This window comes from Bos javanicus, chromosome X (assembly GCF_032452875.1).
Source record: "Bos javanicus breed banteng chromosome X, ARS-OSU_banteng_1.0, whole genome shotgun sequence".
Lineage (NCBI taxonomy): Eukaryota > Metazoa > Chordata > Mammalia > Artiodactyla > Bovidae > Bos > Bos javanicus.
The window spans coordinates 65,345,169-65,361,607 of record NC_083897.1 but is presented as its reverse complement, the minus strand read 5'-3'; the positions used below and the strand labels follow the sequence as shown (position 1 = coordinate 65,361,607).

At 42.7% G+C, this 16,439-nt stretch overlaps 1 protein-coding gene across 1 annotated transcript; it reads right to left on the bottom strand.

The window, feature by feature from the left end:
• Positions 1-4,928: 4,928 nt before the first annotated feature.
• Positions 4,929-15,996, bottom strand: LOC133243076 (RNA-binding motif protein, X-linked 2-like). The gene is made up of 6 exons (XM_061409535.1): positions 15,890-15,996; positions 15,576-15,691; positions 14,405-14,456; positions 8,342-8,471; positions 6,554-6,731; positions 4,929-6,096 (listed from the first exon to the last, which is right to left on the bottom strand). Exons 1-6 carry the CDS (start codon positions 15,979-15,981, stop codon positions 5,585-5,587), a joined length of 1,080 nt encoding a protein of 359 aa, XP_061265519.1. The 5' UTR covers positions 15,982-15,996; the 3' UTR covers positions 4,929-5,584.
• Between the last annotated feature and the right edge of the window lie 443 nt (positions 15,997-16,439).

Genomic DNA, 16,439 nt, shown 5'->3' with positions numbered 1-16,439 from the left:
ACAAACCAGTGCTCCTTCCCCTGGGAAGCGAGTGGTTAAACAGTAGTCATACTATGGTCACTTTGCCCTACAGAAATGGTTCAGCATCAAGAAGCAGGTAAACTGTGCTTTCAAGAACCTCAGCAAGAATGTGCAGATGCTCAGGGCCCATGGTGGACTGCCTATCCTGAAAGACTCATTTGCTTCGCAAAATGTCCTTAGAATTGCACCACATGGTTAAGAATTTTCCTCTCCACCCTTCCTTCCTTCCATCTCTCCACTGGGGTTAGAGACCTGCATCTAGTACCACAGCTCTCCCCTGACTCCCTCCCCATTCTCCCTGATAGGCCTTTACCCTGATAAATCTCTTATGTGTTTAATCCCTTCTTGGCCCCTGCTTCTCAGAGAACCCTGATTATCACAAATGGTGCCAGCAGTGGTCCAAGAGAACAGGCTGTGTAAGATAGGGCCTGGGACTGCTTCAGTCACTGCCTAGTGGGCAGAATGGACACTGTCCTGAGGGGATGTGGGGCACGGATAGTCCCAGGCCTTGAGGACCCAACTGCTACAGATTTCTCTGGAGATGATGTGGGAAAACTGAGAAAACAGGATGCCAGATGTGGTGATTCAGACTTTCGAAAATAGAGGAATAAGGAAGGCCTACAAAGACAGTGGAAATGGCTGGAAACTGTTAAGTGTACTGATGCCCTGCAGCAGGGTAATGAGAAATGGATGATTGTTAATAAGTAAAGAGTATGTGTGAGAGCCAGAGGGCCTCCAGCGAGCTTTCAAAGAGGCCCTCAGTTCCTACAGTGGAGGAGTGGATGCAGCAGAGCAATAAAGAAGCCGTAAGAGTTGCAGAACTCCAGGGATATTAAATACTCAATATTTTAACATATGGCAGGTCAGCTTTGCTGCAGTCAGGGCCACATGACTTCATGTGGTTGGAAAAATCCTTGGGACCCTGAAACATGGGGTAGAAACATCTGGTTAGATTCTCCTGAAGGTGATGGCTCTGGAGACACCCCCACCCAGCTCTCAGTATGCAAAGGGGGACATTCTTTCCAAACAAGGGCTTGCACACCCTGTGCTGGAAGATGCTAGAGGTTGCTCCTCTCACCAGTCACGCAGTGCCCCCCTCCCACCCCGCCAGGAGCTGTGTCCAGCCTCTTTCCTGGTTACCAAACTGCTATCTAGGATTAAATTCCAGCATTACCTGGCTAGGGAAGTGCTAGGCCTACCAAAAAGCTGCAAGAATTAACTGGCAAGTACTGACAGGAGCCATGGGAACACTGGGTTTGGTTTTCAAGGGTGCTGTATCAAGAATCAGAAAAGCAAGAATTCAGACTTAGAACTCAGCATATAGGATTTAGAGGGCTTCCCAAGTGGCTCAGTGGTGAAAGAATCCGGCTGCAATGCAGGAGACATAGAAGATGCAGGTTTGATCCCTGGGTGGGGAAGATCCCCTGGAGGAGGGCACAGCAACCCACTCCAGTATTCTTGCCTGGAGAAGCCCACTGTCAGAGGAGCCTGGCTGGCTACAGTCTATAGGGTTGCAGACTCAGACGCGACTGAGCACACACAGACACATACATACAGAATTTAACCCCCAGGCAAGAACTGCACGGGGTGAGCAGCTTCCACTGAGGTGGCTCACAGAGGACTGGAGAAAGTGCTAGCCACCACTAAGCAAAGTCGAAACACCTGAGCTGTCCTGGCAAAGGACCAAGGAAGGAATGAAGAGGCCAAGGGGAGTAGGTATCCTGGAGAGATTACATGAGGTAAGAAACCTCACCAGAGGGTAGTATTCCATACAGGGTCCAGAGGATATCCCACTCACCGAGGCACACACTGGTGAAAGGGGCACCAGTGTTATTAGGTTCAGAGGTGGCCTCCTCTGCAGGCCAGGGATGGCAGTAAGAGATCATCACAGAACTGGGACCCCACAGTAATAAAAACCTAGGAAGTGCTGAAGAATTGATACTTTTGAACTGTGGTGGTGGAGAAGACTCTTGAGAGTCCCCTGGACTGCAAGGAGATCAAACCAGTCAATCCTAAAGGAAACCAATTCTGAATAGTATTGGAAGGACTGATGCTGAAGCTGAGGCTCCAATACTATGGCCACCTGATGCAAAGAGCTGACTCATTATTAAAGTCCCTTGATGCTGGGAAAGACTGACGGTGGGAGGAGAAGGGGGCAAACAGGATGAGATGGTTAGATGGCATCACTGACTCAATGGACATGAGTTTGAGCAAGCTCCAGTTGGTGATAGACAGGGAAGCCTGGTGTGCTTCAGTCCACGGGGTTGCAAAGAGTCAGACATGACTGAGTAATTGAACTGAACTGAGCAGTGCTTATCCACCAGAAGCCAGGAAGACATAAATACTAAAGTGAACCTCAAGGTCAGAAGGGCAGCCAAGCGGGCTTCACCCACATGGACTCATGGAAATGGCACAAATGGGCCATGGTGTCCTTAGAAGCAATACAGAGAGCCACCAAGGGCTATCACTCAAGATATACAAGCTGAAAAAGGCAAAAGTGGAGAAACGGGGGGCCGAGGGAGGTTCTCCCCAATAAAAAGTCCAAATTACTTGCTCAATTTCCAGACATTAGCCCATCCTCAGATCTAGAAGAGGTAACTGGGCCCCTAGAAGGACGGACAATGCCATGTAATGCTTCTCCCAGCACTGCCTAGTAAAGGGACCTAAAGCCACTCATTTGGGTGTATGTACACTGGGGCAAGAATAGCCAGACATTTGAATACTGGATGCAAGATACATATGGCATATGTAGAGTTATATATATACATATACATACATATATGTATACCCTGTTTCTCTGAAAACACCCTAATTGATACATTACATATTCCATGGAGATGCAGTAGATCAGTGCTGCTGTTAAACACCTGAATGATGCAGACAGTGGAAGGCTCTATGGTAACTCTGCACCTATGGCCTTATGGGGATTCCTGTATGACTAGCTGAAGGAGGAAACAGCTTGAGCCTGGTTTACAGATGGGCCAGTACTCAATATCTAAGTACAAAATGAAGATGGGTGGTATCTATATAACAGCAGATATGTTCACGGGGGAGAAGGAACATTATTCCAGTGGATAGAACAAGCAGGGCACTTGATTTGGTGTGGAAAAAGTGGCCCAAAGTGAGACCATTTATTGAATACGTAAGACTCCTGGAAGTGGCCAATGGCTTGACCGTCCAAATTGGAAGCCTGGAAGGAAAAGGGCTGGAAGATCAGAGACAAGGTGATCTGATGCAAAGGCTGTGGACTGACACATGGGAGCATGCAAAGTGTGAAGATTTCTGCATCATATGTTAACCACCACCAGAAAACATCTGTTATGGAAGAGGCACTGAACCACCGGCAGACACAATGACTCAGCCAGGTGCAGGGGCCTTCTTTAGTTACTACACAACTGGCATGATGGACACGAGCAGAGTGGTCACGATGGCTGACAGAGGTCCAGCAGCAAGGATGCCTGTTTACCAAGGCTCATTTACTGTGACTCCTCTGACAGGTGACTCTTGATCAAGGGCTCACCACTGGTCTTGCTGAAATAGTCTTAGAACTCCACTTTTCCTATGCAACTTCCTTCTTTCTCTCCCTTTCTTCTCCAGAAGTTAGACATACGTCAATCTGACAGCTTTCCCAATCTCCACCAGCTCCCTCCCCACTCTCCTTCATGGACATCCCAACCACCAATCTAGGTGCACATCTCATCTAGGACCCATACAAACATACCGGTTACTTTAACTTAGCACATTCACTATTAAAGCTCTAGTTCTCTGTTTCACAGTGTCAGAAATTCCATTTTAATAATTCGGCAGAGGTATTAAGGTTTTGTTGACTGTTCCTATCAAATTCATAAAGGATTGATTAAATAAATAAGTAGAATAAAATAAATAAGAATCTCAAAATGAGAAAGAACTACCCAGCAGACCAGACAGATATGCAATGGAGCTGACAAAGTGTTCCCACCTCACTAAGACTAGCTACTCGAAAAGAAGACTAAGCACAGAAGCAGGATGGTATACCTGGCTAGCCAAAAGATGGAAACAACCCACATGTCTATCCATTCAGGAGTGGCAAACAAAACATGGAATATCCATACAATGGGACATTATCCATAAAAACGAATGAGGTGTCTGGAGAAGGGAATGGCTACCCACTCCAATATTCTTGCCTGGAGAATTCCATGGACAGAGGAGCCTGGAAGGCTACAGTCCATGGGATCACAAAGAGTTGGACACGACTGAGTAATATTTTCACTGATACAATATGGATGCACCTCAAAAATATTACACTAAGTGAAAGGCACCAAACACAAAAGGCCACATGTACAATTCCACTTACATGAAATGTCCAGAATAGGTAAATCTACAGGAACTGAAAGCAGATTGGTAGTTTCCAGGGACAAGGAGGAGGAGGGGATGCGGAGGAGCTGCTTAATGGGTATACAGGGTTTCATTTTGGGGTGATGAAAATATTTTGGAACTAGATAAGGTTGGTAGTTTTATAACACTGTCAGTGTACCAAACTGCACTGAATGTTCCCTTTAAAATGGTTAATTTCAAGATAAATATCGTATACTAACACATATATACAGAATCTAGAAAGATGGTACTGATGAATTTGCAAGGCAGACATGGAGAAACATAGAAAACAGACTTATAGACACAGCAAGAGGGGAGGAGAGGGTGAGATGTATGGAGAGTAACATGGAAACTTTCAATAACATATGTAAAATAGATAGCCAATGGGAATTTACTGTTATGTCTCAGAGAACTCAAACAGGGGCTCTGTATCAGCCTAGAGGGTTGGGATGGGGAGGGAGATGAAAGGCTCAAGAGGGAGGGGACATATGTACACCTATGGCTGATTCATGCTGATGTTTGACAGAAAACAGAATTCTGTAAAGCAGTTATCCTTAAATTAAAAAATAAATAATTTTTTTAATGGTTAATTCCATGTGAATTTCTTCTCAATAAGTAAGTTATAAGGAAAAAAATGTAGACATATCAACCAAAACAAAAACAGCAAAATTGAAAAAAAGATGTCTACAATTTCAAAAAACAGGGGGCAGATAGGCAAAATTAAGGAAGGAGCAGGCTGATGTTAAGAATCCTTATCACATTCATAGCAACCTGTCTGAACCTAATTAAGCCACACTTCTCTGCTCAGTAGTTATAGCTGCCAACTGGAAAGGTTCTTAACATGTAGCACAAAGACTGGAATTCTAGAACTGTCTGGTATTTCCCCTTTCTGCCCATTTCATCATAAATTGGGGTCATGAATTCAATGGCCATATTTATAAACCCAGATTTAGTTAGGTACATGCTCTGGTAAGCAGCAAAAGTACCAAGTATATTCCCAGGGACAATGGATTCTGCTCAAAAACCCAGGACATTTAGCTGTTAAAAACTACAGCTCTCTTGATGATTATTATACTCAAGGGATCAAAAGAATTCATTCTCAGAGACTTTACATGTAAATATAGTAAAAGAATAACTGAATTTCATTGTATTTGAAAAATACAGCTCATTTTTAATTCTACCGTGCTGAATAGCTGAACAGGCTGTGGCATCAGTGATGCCTGTGCTCCCTGGGATTAGAGGACTCCCGGTCCCGGGAGTGCCGGGACCTTTTGTGCCGGTGGGATTTATCTCGACTCCTACTTCTACTCCTGTGAGTATGCCCCTCAGAGCGCCTGTCATGCCATCTGGAATGTATGTCTGAGCTTCGACCCCTGTCTCTCTCCCTGTGCCTGTCTTCTCTCTCTTCCCTCCTGCTTGATGACTTGTGTTCGTGCTTGGACTTCTCCTTTCTTGGCTCCTTCTCTCGGTCCTCCGTTCCACCATGGCAGGTCATCCTGACCTCAGGGGAACTGGGGTGGGACTTCCGCACCTCCCTGGACTCTGACTTCTGACCCTTCTCTGCCTTCTCTGAGTGCTTGCCACTGTGATTTTTGGAGCCAGGGTCATCCTTTTCCTTTATCATCTTGCTTCTGGGCAATGAAGAGGAGGCTGGCTGCTCTGCCTGTACCTCCTGGCCAGTCTTCTCTTTGTCTTTCTTTTTTTTCTTTTTTTCCTTTTTGTCTGGAGGAAAAGAGGGGCACAATCAATAAGAAAAAGAAGATGGAAAAGATGGAGGATATACAAAAGGAAAGCATGCTTGGCAGCAGCGTGAAACACTCACGGTCTCTACTTCTAGAAAAGTGCCTCCAAGAATCCAAGCTGGATGTCTGTCACCCCTAATATATCAGGTTGCTGTATAAGGCAACTCCAGTTTTTAATTCTCTCTCTAAAGACCCTACCTCCAAACAGTTACATTGTTAGGTACCAGAGGGTTAGGACTTCAACATATGCATTTTGGTGGCCAGAATTTAGCCCACAGCCTTAGTCTTCTGCTGATACTTCTTCTTTCCCAGTTAAAGTAAGGTTCCCCACACCTGCCCCCTTCACACTTGAGAACTGACTACCAACTCTCAGTGAAGGCTAAGAAGAGCAAACATTAAGCCTACCCAGAATCTTCTCATAGGCCTTAACCATTTACCTTTTTTGTGTTTTTTGGTGGGTTTGTCATCTTCAGAGCCCTCAGATGAACTTGGTGGAGGAGTATGAGTCCCACAGCCCCTCTCTTGCAGCTCTCTGGTCACCTCATCCATTTCTTCTGAGTCCTCAGGAAGTCGATAGTTAGATACATGATCCACTCGGATAGTTCTTCCTTTGATCTAAGACAGGCAGGCAATGCTTTAGCAGATAGCTAACTATTTGCTACCAAACACAGCCTTCTATCTATTTAAACCCAGCTGCAGAAATCCATGGTTTGAACTATTCCCATTACCCTCTTGCTAATTGTTTCTCAGAAAATCTCAAAAGCAGACCTGCTCAACTGATGTGTCACAGCACACATCCCTACACATTCGCTCAACCCTGGGGGGCAGTCAGGTAGAGCCTGGGGCAGCTGGAGATCCTGGGAGCCTCATCAGTTTATCCCAGAGTTCTATATAAATATCTCCATGTTATTAGTGTGCCATGAAGTGAAAAGACCCTGGGAAGTACTACCCCAAAGCATAAGCAGCATGGAAAACTGCAAGAGTTTAGATGCACAAACATGAATTACCTTCCACTTATAACATTAATTTACAGTGAAACACACTATTAAAAAGCCTGGAAGCTAAAGGGAATTCCTAAAATTCAGCTCAATGCTACAGCTGCTTTCTCAACACAACTGGATGAGGCCAAAGCAGAACAATAGCTGGGAGGGGATAAGGAATCTAGAAAGGACTACTTTCTTTTCTCTTAAGCCCTCACTCCTTGCTCCACCCCGACCATACTGGAACCACTGACTCATGCTGATACTATCACTGCGAATCACCACTCTCCAGGTGAACAACAAAAAATTAAACCCTCACTTGAAAACATTCAGGCAGATACAGTCTTATTCTATAGGCAATTCCATCAGAAATGTGAAATGTCTGGCTTTTACTGTTCCATTCAAGAGCAAGTTTTTACTCTTACCCCTAAGCCTGAGTACTTTCACCTATGCCATTCCACCATAAAAGGTGGAATAAAGTCACCTTTTATGGTGACTTCCTTTCACTGCTGGTGCAATCAGTGACAAATTATCCAAGTCAAGAGTCACCCCTCCAACCTGTGACAATGCTCATTCAATGGCAGTGCTCTTCCTAAATGAGCACAGGGAGCATGTGGAGCATAAATAACCCTGACTTGCCCCATCCCCTTTTCATGTCTCACTCTCATGTTATCACTCACCGTCTCACTTACAAGGGTGGAGGAGAGAGAATAGAGGACAGAAAACTTCAGAATGAGTTACTTTCATAGAATTAGTCATCAGATTTTAACTAGAGAATTTTCAGGGCCCAGTACTGCTAAGTCAATGGAGACATATGAGAGACATACATGGCTAGGTCCTCAGCCATGAAACCATGATAGAACCCCAAATTCCCTGATACAGGACAGGATTAAACAGCAGTGTTTGCTAGTCTCTTTGCTCTCCAATATAGCAGGAATGAGAGTGGAGTGTGAGGAAGAAAAGGTGAAAAACAGATGCCTGGTTGGGTGCAAGATGAAGGGGAGTGGGGGGTCATGGTACCTATGCTCCTGAGGACATAGCTTGCTAAGAGATGGGGAAAAGAAACACATGTTGACAGGGTCATGAGCCAACAGAACTATTTCCTGGGGTCATTTCCCAGTCAGTATGTCCCCACACCTCTGCAACCCAGCTGATCAGTACTGCCCTTGAGCCTGTAGTCATCAGCTGGGAAATGAAACTGAGACCCTACACAATGGAAACGTTCTGCTCAGTAAGCATACTCACCTTGATTCCATTAAAATTGTCAACAGCCAGAACTGTGCTCCTCTGGTCTTCATAGCAGAGGAAACAGAATCCTTTGGATTTCCCAGTCTTCTTGTCCCGTACCAGATTAATGTTAACAATCTCTCCGTATCTATTTAATTTATAAAAGAGTAAGACACTATTGATTTAAAATGTAAAAACTTTCAGATTGGATGACAAAACAAAATTCAAATAATATAATCTGTACAGGAGACACACTGAGAACAAGATGACAAAGAAAGGTTAAAAATTAAAAGTTAGAAAAAGATATATCAAGAACACCTAATTTAAAAAATATTAAGATCAAAGATGAATTCAAGGCCAACCAAAAACAAACATTTAAATGTGACTAAGAGGGCTCTTTTCCACAGAAAAAGGTCCTAATACATAAGTCATGAAATTTTATACATAAATCAACACATCCAAAATTTTAATTAAAAATACAGACCAACTAAGAGTGAAAGTTATTAGAGATTTTAACACACCACTTTGAGTTCACAACACATAAAATTGAGAAAAATAAGTCAGAGGAATTAATATAAAATTATATAACTACAAACAAACATATACTTATAACAATTACATTGTTAAAAATATTAACATCAGACTAGTAGATATACAGATATATTTGATTGTACAAAAAGAGTTGCTTCTCAAGAATCCATGAAACAACATATTAATGGTAATGATAACCCTGTATGCGAAACAGCAAAAGAGACACAGATGTATACAATAGTCTTTTGGACTCTGTGGGGGTGGGGGGGGATGAGTTGGGAGAAAGGCATTGAAACATGTATAATATCATATAAGAAACGAAATCGCCAGTCCAGGTTTGATGCACGATACAGGATGCTTGGGGCTGGCGCACTGGGATGACCCAGAGGGATGGTATGGGGAGGGAGGTGGGAGGGGGTTCAGGATTGGGAACACGTGTACACCCGTGGCAGATTCATGTTGATGTATGGCAAAACCAATACGATATTATAAAGTAATTAGCCCCTAATTAAAATAAAGTAAAAAAAAAAAAAAAAACTGACTCTAGACTAGATCTCAAAGTAAACCTCAATCATCTCCAAAAACAGCACAGACCATGTTTTCCAATCATAATGTGAAACAGCTGGGAACAATAATTTCAAAACAAAAAATGCCCTAACTAGAACTTGAAACCTATTCTCCAGGCTAACTACTGGATGAAAGAGAAAGTGAAATAAAATAATCATGGTAGACTATTTAGAAAACAACAAAAATGGGAATATATACCAAAACTTAGTGTCTGTGTGTGTTAGTCACTCAGTCTTGTCCAACTCTTTGTGACCCCGTGCACTACAGTCCACCAGGCTCCTCTGTCCATGGAATTATCCAGGCAAGAATACTGGGGTGGGTTGCCATTTCCTTCTCCAGGGGATCTTCCTGAACCAGGGATCGAACTCAGGTCTCCTGCATTGCAGGCAGATGTTTTACCATCTGAGCTACTAGGGAACCCCACCAAAACTTACAGGATGTGGCTAAAACCACACTCAGGAAAATCTGTAACATTAAAGAATTTTATTGTTAAAAAGGAAAGGGGAATTCCCTGGCAGTCACAGTGGTCAGGACTTGGTGCTTTCACTGCCAGGGTCCAGGTTCAAACCCTGGTCAGGGAACTAAGATCCCACAAGCCACTGGGGAGCTGGGGGGGAGAGTAAATCTAAGGAAGGTAGGTGGAAGTTAATAAAGACATAATTTAATGAAAAAGAAAATAGAAAAAAATTCTACCTTACTCACTATATAAAAATTAATTCCAGAAAAGTTAAAGCTTCATAGATTTAAAACTACAGTCAGAAAAATACAACAGTAACTGATGGAAATATTATAGCATGATCACATACATATACCTCAGCCCAAAATCTAGCATCTTACTTAAAAGAAAACACTAGAAATGATTCAACTATGGTATTTAGCTATTTAACACTATTTAATATTGTAGGTATTGGCCCATGCAATTAGACAGGAGAAAACAGATACAGAAAAAGAGTAAATATATGTGTATGTATAACTGACTCATTTTGCTGCACAGTAGAAACTAATACAACACTGTAAATCAACTATACTCTTAATTTTAAAAATTAATTAAAAAATGAAAAAGTAAAGCTATCTCTGTATGAAGATTATATATGATGATATATATAGAAAACCCAAGAGAAGCAATGATAAACAATGATAAAAACAAACAATATAACAAATCTGTAGGATAACAGGATATAAAGACAACAAAAATAAACCACCCTCTTACAAACAATAATAATAAGATATAAGGAAAGAGGAGCCCCATTTGTAACAGCAACAACAAAAAGGTAAAATACTTAGAAATAAATTTAACAAGCAATGTACAAGGTCTATGCAAAGAAAACTCTTAAAAACTACTGAAAGACACAAACACAGTTTCAATAAAGATACTTCTTCTTCTTGCATAAGATGACTCAACATTATAAAAATATCAAAATCACCTCCCAAGTTAATACTTCTGTATAAGGGTGACACTCCAATTTGCTGGGGGAAAATATGGAGTTTTAAATAAATGCTGTTGGGACAACTAGATAGCCATTTGAAAAAATATGAAATTGGGTCCATATCTCACACTACACATCAGAATAACTCTAAATGGATCAGAGACTTCAATGCATAAAATTGAAACCATACAAGTATTAGAAGAGAACGTGGATGGGTGGGGAGCAATACTTTCTAATTATGACTCAAATCCAGAAGCAATAAAAGATTGATAAATTTGACCACTGCTGCTAAGTTGCTTCAGTCGTGTCCAACTCTGTGCGACCCCATAGATGGCAGCCCACCAGGCTCCGCTGTCCCTGGGATTCTCCAGGCAAGAACACTGGAGTGGGTTGCCATTTCCTTCTCCAGTGCATGAAAGCAAAAAGTGAAAGTGAAATCGCTCAGTCGTGTCTGACTCTCAGTGACCCCATGGACTGCAGCCTACCAGGCTCCTCCATCCATGGGATTCTCCAGGCAAGAGTACTGGAGTGGGGTGCCATTGCCTTCTCCAGCAATGGAGGACAGACTATACAGGGACAGCATGAGGGAGTCTGGGGGATGATGGAATTGTCCTTCATCCTAATTGTGAGGGTGATTACACAAATCTATTCAAGTATTAAAAAAATCTCATAGGACTGTACATCCCCTAAAAAGTCAATGTTACCATAAGATCATTTAAACATATGAATAAATGAACGCATAAAAATCTAAAAATAATAATTTTGCAAAGAAAAAAAATCACAATAAACAAAGTCAAATGACAAACTATGAGAAAACGTCTGCAATTTACATCACAGATTAAGGCTAGAAAGCCATTTTTTTTTTCTTTTGCTATAAAGGACATTATCAGGACAACTGGAAGTCAAATAAAGTCTATAGATTAGATAACAGTGTAACAGTGTTGATTTCCTGAATTTGATCACTATCCTGAAGTTAAATGTCCCAGTATTTTGGGAAATACACACTGAAGAACTTAGGGGTAAATGTGCATCATGTCTGCAATTGACCCCCAAGTGGTTCAGAAAAAAAAATAATAATAATATGCATATAGGTGGAGAGAAATAATAAAGCAAATGTGATAAAATGCTAACATCTGGGGACTCTGAGTAAAAGGGATATAGGTATCCTTCATTCTATTTCATAACTTTCCTGTTTTATTCCAGAAATTATTTCAAGTATTTCAAAATAAAAAGTAAAAGAAAAAAGAATACAGGAGCTGGCTTGACAGCATAACTACAGACCAAACTGGGACAGTTTGAGCATCAAGAAATAATAATAATGGCAATGTAGTATAACACATCAAATTAAAAAGATAAGTCCACAGCAATACAATACATGATAAAGTGTTAAAAGCAGTAAGTTAATACGCTTAATACATGAAGGGCTCTTGTAAAATCAGTAAGAAAATGAGGAACACATTAACAGGGAAAAAATAGGCAAATGATCTTAATAGACAATTTACAAAGAAAAAGAATAAGGGCCTATAAATCTATGAAGAGATGTTCAACCTCCCTGATGATGAAATAAAGGCAAAGTAAAATAATAATGAGAAGTCATATGGCAATATTTTCTTAAAATAACCATTACTGATTAGGATTCAGGAAAATGAGCATTCCAGTCAGAGTGAAAACCAATACAACCTTTTCAGAGAGTAATTTGACAATGTTTACTTTTGAACTGTGGTATTGGAGAAGACTCTTGAGAGTCCCTTGAACTGCAAGGAGATCCAACCACTCCATTCTGAAGGAGATCAGCCGTGGATGTTCTTTGGAAGGAATGATGCTAAAGCTGAAACTCCAGTAGTGTGGCCACCTCATGCGAAGAGTTGACTCATTGGAAAAGACTCTGATGCTGGGAGGGATTGGGGGCAGGAGAAGAAGGGGACGACAGAGGATGAGATGGCTGGATGGCATCACCGACTCGATGGACGTGAGTTTGAGTGAACTCCAGGAGTTGGTGATGGACAGGGAGGCGTGGCGTGCTGCAATTCATGGGGTCGCAAAGAGTCGGACACAACTGAGCGAATGAACTGAACTGAAAAATTAATTTCATGAAGGAAACCATCAGGGAGGCATACAAAGATGTATATATCACAATGTACACTGCAGTATAATTCATAACAGCAAAATATTGGAAACAATGCCCAACATTGAAAAGAAGACAATAAATACATAAAGATGTTAACATTTTTTCCTTAAAGAACATTATTTCATTCTTCGTACTTTTTTATTTTTCCCAAATGTTCTACAACAACTATACATTATTCTGATGATCAGAAAAAATATTTTTTTGAAAGCCACTGTTATCAGTGACACAGGCAATCTTCATGGAGAGCAATGTGTGGAGCCAAAACAGAGAACTGGAATAAACACACACACTAGTGATCATCACTCAATGCAAATAAGACAAAAACAGCTCCCAGGTGGAAGACTGAACAAGGCAGAGCTACCACAAAGGTGTGGAAGTTATAGGCTGTACCTACTGTGAACTTCCCAATACCCAAGAGTTGGAAAAAGCAGCCTCAGGCCCTGTCAGGGCCCTCTACCATGGCCTTTTTCTTGCCCAATTTCTTTTACATGGCTTTCTGTCCTATATATGGCCCAACCAATCAGCCAGGGACCTCTGCCCACTGGATGGTCCAACCATTCCCTGCCATGGCAATGCCTCTGCCAGGGTGTGCTAGCCACTGTCTGCTTGCCCAACCTCTTTTATCATGGTTCTCTGCCTGAGGACTCCACAGTCCAGGGGTCATGGCTCTCTGCTGCTCTGAGCTGCCAAGGCCTTCTGGCACCTATGGACTAACTACTCTGTGTAGCTTTGCGGTTGTACCCAAACCCTCTCCTACCAGCTGCCACTACTAATGTGAGCTGCCAAGACTCTCTCCCACCTAGTGCTGCTGCTATCATCCCATAGCAGAATGAAGAATATAAGATTCTCCTATTCATTCTTATCCCTCATCAGCCTGTGATTCTCAGTCTCCAGTTAAAGAGACTGGCTCTGCTCACTAACCTTATACTCAACTAGAAACAACAAAGAAAAAAACTACTGCCTAAAACTTTTGCTTTTTTCCCAGTTTCTCTGTGCTTTGCCCTAATCCTACAGTGCCACACAGGTGTGGGCCCAGAATGGCCCCATGATCATGAGTTACCCCTAGATTATAGGAGCCCGAGGAAATGGGCCAACAGAGTACCTTCCTAGGAGTTCCAGTCTGTTCCAGTGTAGGCTTCAGTGAAAAGACAATAAAAATAGACCAGAATCTCCAAGACAGGCTCCTATATCAACCAACTTCTTGGATTTGGCACATTGGAGAGTTCCAGAACCATGTCCTGAGACTGATCTAGACCAGAACAGAAGCTTCAGGCCTCCCCATGCAGGGAGGCCAGTCAGTCTAGAGTTAAAATAAATGGGCTTTTGTGATGCCATAAAATACATTATGGAAGCAAACTACTCTGATGACCTAGAAGCTAAGAAATAAAAAAGTGACTTACTGAAAAGAAGAAAAAAAAGGTGACTTACTGTGAGAACACACAAATGATGTCCCCTTCAGTCAGTTCATAAGGAAGTCCCCCTTGAAAAGAAAAACACATTTCAGTTCAGCAAACACTTAACAAGTGTCTACTATGTACGATGCATGCACTAGGCCAGGCACTGGGATGCAAATCAGAATAAGCAACAGGGCCTTCCCTCAAAGAACCTAGTCTAATGCAATGACAGAAGCACGTAGAAAATGCAGCAGTAATACAGAAAAAGGAGTGATTAACTTGGAGTGGAAAAGCTGGGGTCACCCCTAACCAAACTAACCCCCCTCACACCCAAAATCTTCTGGACAAAGCAGATAGTTTCCAGCACAAAACTTGGCTTCCAAAAACATATCTTGAACTCATGTACTCTCTATCTGCAAACTCACAGCTAAGGTCCAAAATCAGTTTAAATATGCAAATATTAACCCCACCTCACAAAGACTAAGGATTATAAAGTCAATTGTTAAACATTTCATAGGAAATAAATTTCCCTGCAAATGTTTCCTTCCTCATGAACAGAATGGGGATATTACAGTTCTAACTTCACAGAATTGTTATAATAGTTAAATAAATGAAAATAAAATGCTTAACACAATGTCTGGTGCAATAACCTCTTTGAATAAATTGTCAAATTACCGCATATGACACAAAGTGAATATAGAGATTGTGATACGGCCGAGGATAGAAGGCAGGAGATAATTAGATGAGGAAAATAAACTCTGAGGGAAAGAGAATGAGGAGAGAAGGGAGTTGGCAGTAATATGAGATAGGGGCTAAGACCATGAGTTCTAGAGTGCCATAGTTCTGGGTGTTCCAATTCCTAAGCTATGTGACCTTAAGTCATTAACTTCTCTGCACCTGTTTCTTTAGTTGTATAAATGGGGAGGTACAGGGGGATGATAATAACGGTCTCCGAGAAACCAAGTGGCACGATTCTCAGCACAGTGAACGGCCGGCAGTACCTATTATGAGCACTGACTTGGCAGAGAGAGCAAACTAGAAATGGGGAGAAAACAGACAAGGAAAACGTATTTACAGAGAGACAGCGGAAGGGAATAAATGTGGGTGGTGAATGTCGGGAGGAATGAAAGGCGGGAACGCTGAAATGTTAGGAAGCAGGGCAAGAGAGAAGGAGGAGCCCTACGAGAGGAAAACGTGGGCCTCACCCAGGAAGATCCAAGCGCTGTCCTTGTACTCGTTGTGCCAAGACACCTTCTCTGCCACCCCCAGTTGGACTTCACGCTCATTCAGCTCATTAATCAGCTTCACTTTAGTTAAAGGGCTAAACCGGAAGGAAAAGCGGACATGTAAGCGCGCCCCGGCCTGAGGTAAAACAGAACAAAACCGAAAGACTAATTTTCTAGACTCCCCGCCTCTCCCGCCCGTCAGCCCCGCAGATGCTCTACCACCTCAGCCCCGGTGGGCTGCCCCCGGGCACGAGTTCCCCCGACCCCTCCTCGAAGGAAAATTGAGGCCTTACTTCATCTCCGCCGGTACGGGCTCAGAACCTAGGAAGCAACTTCCCGGAGAAGCCGCCAAGATGCATGCGCGGTCCCGGCGCCTCGCGCCCATTGGTTGCCGCGGAGCTTGTGCCGCCCCGGAAGAGCGCTGGCGCGCCGGGGGCGTAGCGCCTGAGCACTAGAGCTAGAAGCGGCTTTCCTTGTTCGGCGGAACTCGCTCTTTAATCAGAGAGTTTTTCTCTGGTCCGTTCGTACGTTCCTTCGAAAAATTGGGGAAGGGTGCGAGTCTGGTCTGTTCCAGGACTCCTAGCTTCTGGACGACACCTGGCATTGATTAGGTTAACTACAAATGTTTGCTGAATTAAGACTGAAAAAGTGCCTGATACGGCGACTTAAGTCGCAGCCTTCGTCCCAGTCAAATTCCGCCTCCATCCTTCACTCCCAGTCAGTAACTCACACGCGCACCCGCAACAAAGCATCCTTGTTCAAGAGTGACGGTAGAAAAATAAAGAAGATATCTGAGAGGGTGAATCTTTTTTTTTCTCTCTCTCTCAAATCCCAATGCAGAGG

Excerpts from the sequence above, each read along its gene's own strand:
- LOC133243076 (XM_061409535.1), bottom strand. The coding sequence starts at position 15,981 with ATGGGCGCGAGGCGCCGGGACCGCGCATGCATCTTGGCGGCTTCTCCG. Across the intron at positions 6,732-8,341 it reads ACAATTTTAATGGAATCAAG|ATCAAAGGAAGAACTATCCG; the intron begins GTGAGTATGCTT and ends TGCCTGTCTTAG. Across the intron at positions 6,097-6,553 it reads CACCAAAAAACACAAAAAAG|ACAAAAAGGAAAAAAAGAAA; the intron begins GTAAATGGTTAA and ends CTTTTCCTCCAG.